The 6,382-nt window shown below is 57.2% G+C and overlaps 1 protein-coding gene across 1 annotated transcript; it reads right to left on the minus strand.

Moving 5' to 3' along the window:
• Positions 1 to 234: 234 nt before the first annotated feature.
• Positions 235 to 5,894, minus strand: SFRP5 (secreted frizzled related protein 5). The gene is made up of 3 exons (XM_010974401.3): positions 5,290 to 5,894; positions 3,029 to 3,106; positions 235 to 1,318 (listed from the first exon to the last, which is right to left on the minus strand). The coding sequence occupies exons 1-3, from the start codon at positions 5,810 to 5,812 to the stop codon at positions 972 to 974; spliced, it is 948 nt and encodes a 315-aa protein (XP_010972703.2). The 5' UTR covers positions 5,813 to 5,894; the 3' UTR covers positions 235 to 971.
• Positions 5,895 to 6,382: the final 488 nt, after the last annotated feature.

Below are 6,382 nucleotides of genomic sequence, written 5' to 3' on the forward strand. Positions count from 1 at the left end.
TCCATCACTCACTTAGTCCCACTGTGGGGGTGAAAAGAGCGACCCTTACTATCTGTTCTCGGGGGATTCTGCAAAAACAGACATTGCTCTCTTTAGCCCCTCCAAGTATGTCTGTGGACAGGCAGTGGGTTCCAAAAGGGCCTCTTTCTCAAAGTCCCCTCCAAACCTCCCTATGCCCCCTACTCCAGGGCACCAGCTGACAGAAAAAAAAAATCACCTGGTCAAAACCAACTATTTGTTTTCTTTGATTTAATTAAAAACTTAAAAAAAAAAAAAAGAAAAAGAAAACCAAACCCTACCTGCATTAGTCTAGTACCTAGGGCCTTGAATAAGTAGCAATAATTTACTGGTCATCAGGATAAAAGGGACATGCGGAGGCTGAGGGGTGAGCCTCTGAGAGGCGGTTGGGCAGGGCTTCTCCCCAGGCCAGCGGGAAGGGAAACAGGCAGAGACAGGGAAGGTGGGGAGGTATGGCTGGAGGGCACTGTGACCCCAACACCTTTCCTTTGGGGGCCTATGATGAAGACACATGAAGGGGCAGTGGGGGCTGAGAACTTTCCCCCAAGGAGCTCAACCTAATTCCAAGACTTTCCCAGGCAAGTCCCCACCGCCAAGAGAGGGGAGCTGACACCGCTGTCTACAAGGGCTGCTCAGAGCCCCTCCACCCTTCCCTTGCTCTCTCTTCCCTCTGCCTACTTTCTGAGACCCTGGGGTTTCCCCCCAAATGAGAAAGCCCTGCTCCTATGGGAGGAATCCTCCAAGGACCCCAGAACCTTGGTCAAGGACAGCCTGGTTAGATGCCCATCCCTTAGGGCCTGTGCCGGTAACAGCTCTGCAAGAACCACTCTCTGGCAGGGCCTGGGTCAGCCTGGGAGTCGGGGAGGCCAGGTGGGCAGGAGGAGAGAGTATACCCCAGGGGGGGGACAGCAGGCAAGGCACAGCTGGCTGGGTGGGGCAGGGAGAAGCGCCCTTCAGTGGGGCTCTGCTGCCCCATAGAAGAAGGGGTAGTAGAGGGAGCAGGGGTAGGAGAACATGAACTTGACTGCGAACTTCATCTCCTTGTTCTTCTTGTCCCAGCGGTAGACGGCCATGAGCAGCAGCTGTCCGTCCACTTTGCGGCCCATGACCAGGAAGCTGCCGGTCAGGCTGTCCAGCTGCGGGCAGGGGCAGCCGGCGCTGTTCTTCATGTGCAGCACCAGCCTCTTGGTGTCCTTGCGTTTCAAGGGGCCCGGCTTGAGCAGCTTCTTCTTTTTCTGGGCTCCAATCAGCTTCCGGTCCCCGTTCTCTATCTTCATCTCCTTGATGCGCATTTTGACCACTGTGTGGGGGGTGGACAGAGGGACAGTGTCAGGTTTGCTCAAGATGCTGGTGTCTGCACGCTTGGTGCTCATGCCTGAAGCTCCATTTCTGGGGCTTGGGGAGGTGGAGCTTCTACACGTACATTTTAATATTCATGAAGCTCCTATCATGTGCTGGACTTTTACGGACATTATCATGTTTCATCCTTGAGGTATGGTGGGAAAATGAGGTTTGGAGAGGTTGTGACCTGCCCGAATGCTAGAGCCTGGGTTGAACTGAGGTCTGGCCTGTGCCTTTCCATGACACCAGGTGTGAAGCAGAGCACTTTCTAAAGGGAGTGGAGTGGGGTGTTGGGCTCCCTGGGAAGGGAAATACTGTGGGTAGAGCTGACCGACTGGAAGAGGGGCTTGGAGGGGCATCCTTGTGATGGAGGGGGGCTGGACTTTATGATCGTTGGGGATGCTTCTAAATAGGATTCCTAGCCGTGTGTGTGTGTGTGTGTGTGTGTGTGTGTGTGTGTGTGTGTGTGTGTGAAGTGTGAGTGACTGGAGCCATGGTGGGCTGGAAAATGCTCCACAGCCAGCTCTGGGGAGGGGGCTTGCTCAGTAGCATGTGCTGGTTTCCATGGGATAAGTACTCCCACTGCACCAATGAACTCGGGGTTGGGAAGCACCACACACAACCAGCTCTTGCTGGAGTGAACACATCACTGTAATCTGTGCGAGGCTGTGTAGTGTGGATGAGAGTATGTAGTGTGGTGCTGTGTGTTTTGCGTGTAAGAGAATGTGGTATGTGTAGGAGTGTGAGCATGTGGGGGGCAGTAGGGGAGGTGGCTGAAGGCCCGAGAGCTAATACAGTTGGGGGCAGTCACTTAGGCCAGCGTCCTCTTTCTTCAGGCCTCTGGATCCCCATCTCTGGGAGCAGCCAGGGAGAACCCTGTCCAACCAGGGAAGGAAAACCTTATAAAGTCTCTTTCCTTCTCTCTCTTTTCTTTTTTCTCTTGGCCAGGCGCGCGCGTGTACACACACACACACACACACACACACACACACACACACACACACACACACACACACACACACCTTTGCAATAGTAGTGTCCTCTTTCCAAACAGACTAACAACATAAAAGACCTGCTGCAGTGAGGATTTCCTTGCTATCTCTTTTTTTATAGGCGGGGAGGCTAAGACACAAAACGGGAGCCAACTTGGCAAAGACCACATGCTGGGCTGTGTGGTCCACACAGGAGCCAGGTCCTGACTGCCCCAGGAATGGGGAGGCTCCAGCGTGAGGCTGTGGGACAGGTGCCCAGGGATGAGGGGGTGGCATCCCCACCCGGGAGCCCATCCCCGTGCTCTGCTGCCCCCATCCATCTCTGGGCCAAGCCTGCTTCCCCCAAGGAGAACCCAGCCCTGGAGGCCCCTCTATGGACAGCACCAAGGGAGGGCTGCAGGAGCCCTGGCCAGGGATGGTTTCTGAGGCCCATGGCCCATGGTGCTGAGGGACTTCTGAAGCCCCTGGGATGACCTACAAAAATAAGTACATTTCTCTGGGGAGAGGGTTCATGGTAATCCTCAGATTCAAAAAGGAGTCTATGATGCAAAAACTGGTAGGATTCACTGTCATGGGAATGGGCTTGTGTGTGTGTGTGCATGCACGCGCACGTGTGCGCGAAGGAACAGGGGCCTGGGGTGGCGCCCGGGCAGTGACTGAGTGGGCTCCATGCTCACCGAAGTCGCTGGAGCACATCTGCTCCATGAGGCCATCAGCGCTGTGCTCCATCTCACACTGGGCGCAGATCTTGGTCACTGAAGAGAGAAGCAGGGGGTGAGGGATCAGAGTCTGAAGAGCCACTTAGGGTATAGGCTCCCCCACTGACCAGCCACCTCCCCCTGCCAAGCCTTCATGTCCTCATCAGAAGAACAAAATGATGGTAATGATCATTCTCATTGAGGGGCCATCAAGTTCAGAAGAGATGAGGTTGTGCAGGGACAAAACTGACCAGGTGGGCACATTGCCCCATGACCCTGGCAGCTGCAGCTGTGATATGCACCATCTTCTTCTAAATTTTGTCTCATTTAATCCTCAGCCTATGAAGTAGATATTATTCTTCCCATTTTAAAGAGAAGGAAACTGAGGTCCAGAATGCTACCCAAATCTGCAAAGATAATGAGAACTTAGCTTAGAACTAAGGATTTGTGACTCCCAGGCTAGTGCTGGGGTGGGGGTGTTTGCAGGGTCTTTCTAGAAACCCAGACTCCAGGCAGGTGGGTCAATGAGTGATGCTGGCAGGGCAGGGACTGTGGGATTGAGGGGGCACTGAAGAGCCTCTAAAGTGGGCAGCTTAACATTGCTAGAACTTCTGATTTTTCAAGGAAAGCCAAAACTCTTACTTTTTATGTGAAATATTGTTTCATCTGTTGTCCACACAAACACTTCAGGCTGCCTCTGATCCTCAGGCTACCCCACAGCAGCTGACCTTGCTCTACAACTCTGCCTCCTGGTGGGCGCCCCAGCAAGGTAGGGAGAGGAGGGCTCAAAGAGGGTGGGAGTGTGAAAGCAGGGCCAGGTGGGATTCCAAGACTGAGATTTCCCTGCCTTCTGTTAATGTTTGGCTGTTAATGTTTGGGCTCCAAGAAAACCAGGAGAAAGGAGCCACACCGGGATCCCTGCTGGGGGCTATGCTGTCTCTGCTTGAGCTGGGTCTCTCTCCCCTGCCTTCCGGTCCCATTTCCAACCTGAGAATATGGTTTCCCTTCTCTGAACTCCCCAGTCACAGGACCCCCACCCAAGCTCGACTCTCAGAGACTGCGTGGGTGAGGTTAGCCTTGAGGAGTGGGTGCGCTGTAGTGGGATCCAGTTGCTTTTAGGGGGCCAGGTCAATAGAAAAGGCAGGAGCAGTGTTGCCCCTTGGGAGAGTCGCAGCATCAGGGGCTCCCTAGACTGTCGGATTAGCTGCTCAGGCAAAGCTTTCCTGCTTGGTGCCACCGTTTATCCTCCTGTCTGGTGCCCAGCCTGGGCTTCCTCTGCCTGGAAGGAGTTTGGCAGACAGCGGAGGAAGGGGGAAGGGGGCGCTGAGACCAGAGAGGACTTAGGGGTAATGGGATGGGGTGGGGGTGGGAGGCGGCACTTAGGATCTCATTAGTTTCAGGAACCTGGGATTGCTTGCTATTTGCAGATGGGGAAACCAAGGCTCAACATTAAGCAACTTGCCTAAGGGCTTGTTAGGGGCAGAGCCTGGCAATCTGCTCTTTCTTCTACACTGAGCTTTACCCAAAGGTCTCCCAGCCTAGGCGAATGGGAAAGAAAGAGGGAGAATTTAGGGTTCCCAGGCACAGAAAATGGGGGCAGGGTGGAAACCATAGCCCAGAGTGGGCTTGGCCCCTAGTCTTTGGCTATATCCCTTCCTTCCACCCTCCTCCTCGCCCAAAGTCTCAACACTGGGTGGGGTGATGCTTGTCTTGGTGCTCGGGGTCCAGGGCTGTGGAGGAGGTGAAAGGCATTGTTTAGCAACCCTGGGCATTCGTAGGCTGAGAAAGGCAATAAGGCATTTATCTGAGGCCTCAGGATGGGGGTATAGCGTTGCCCACCCCAGTCCCTGCATCCCCCCACCCCGCCCCCGTGCTCCCCTTCACCCGAGCCCAGGGATTCCAGAAGCTGGGGAAGGTGGGAGTTGTGAGAGAAGTGGGGTGGGAGGCATTTCAGGAACGGAGTTGGAATAGGGGAGAATCAGTGGGAATGTCCAGAGTTGCAGGGAGGCACTACTCTGGCAGTCCATGGAGAGGTGGGAAAGCTGGAAGGCTTCGGGGGACAATTCCCCAGGCACGTAGGGCTGAGCAAAGACTGTGTGTGTGTGTGTGTGTGCGCGTGTCTAGAGCGGGTGAGGGGCTTGCAGAGCTATGCTAAGGGGTTAGGGGAGCAGCATCCGTCTGGGGCCCAGCTCACGGGCAGCCAGGGCCGTGAAGCGCGCGTGGGGCGGCGCCGACGCTACCTGGAGGCGCGGTGGCGGGCAGGTGCCCGAACTGCACAGCGATGCAGAGGTCGTTGTCCAGAGGGAACTTGTGGCAGTGCAGCATCTCGGGCCAGGGGAAGCCGTAGGCCTCCATGAGAGGCGCGCAGCCGGCACGCACGGCCTCGCACAGCGAGCGACACGGGTAGATGGGCCGGTCGAGGCAGACGGGCGCGAAGAGCGAGCAGAGGAAGACCTGCGTGTCCGAGTGACAGCGCTTGGCCAGCAGTGGCAGCCAGCTGCTCGCCTGCTGCTTCACCTCGGCCAGGCTCTCGTGCTCCAGCAGGTTGGGCAGCCGCATGCGCTTGTAGCCCACAGTGTGGCAGAGCGGCAGGTCGGCGGGGATGTCGAGGCACTGCGGCGGCTTGGAGTACGAGCGCCCGTGCAGCGGCTCGGTCTGCCAGCCGTAGTAGTCGTACTCCTCGCCGCGCGCCGGCGCCCCGTGCAGCGCCCCCAGCAGCAGCGCCAGCGCGGCCGTCCGCGCGCCCCCCGCCGCCGCCCGCATGGCTGCGCCGGCCCCCGACGCTCCCCTGCTGCTGAGGTCGCCCAAGTAGGTGGCAGCCTCGCTCCGCTCCCGGGCTCACCGAGTGATCCTGGCGCCTCCCACCTCGGGGCTCCAGTCCCTGCCTCGCCGCGCGCCTCAGCCAATCTCCGGCCGCCCGGCCCCCGCCCCAAGGCGAGGAGGTAGGGTGGCGCCCCGTCTGCCCCTCCTGCCCAAGCTCGAGCGTCCCGCCTAATGCCGGCTCGTGCGCCCCTCTCCCTCCCGTCGGCTCCCTGCCACCGCCCCAGCCTCTTCTTGGGCCTCTCCCCGAGGCTCCCTCATCTCCCTAGGCTTTTCTCGCCCCTCGTCTTCTCCATCCTTCTTCCTTATCTCTCTCCGCCACAGCCTCTCCTGTTCCTTTTCTCACTCACTTCACTTGCTTATCTCTCCGTCTCTGCCTTTCCCCTTCCAGTCTGTTTTCTCTTCCCTGACACCTAAGTTCTCCCTTCTCCTGGCAGGAGACTCTTGGCTGCCCTCACCCTCCTGGTCTAGGGGGCAAGTTCTTCATCCTCCAGTCCTCAAGCATTTATTAAG

The sequence above is a fragment of the Camelus dromedarius genome, chromosome 8 (genome assembly GCF_036321535.1).
Source record: "Camelus dromedarius isolate mCamDro1 chromosome 8, mCamDro1.pat, whole genome shotgun sequence".
NCBI lineage: Eukaryota > Metazoa > Chordata > Mammalia > Artiodactyla > Camelidae > Camelus > Camelus dromedarius.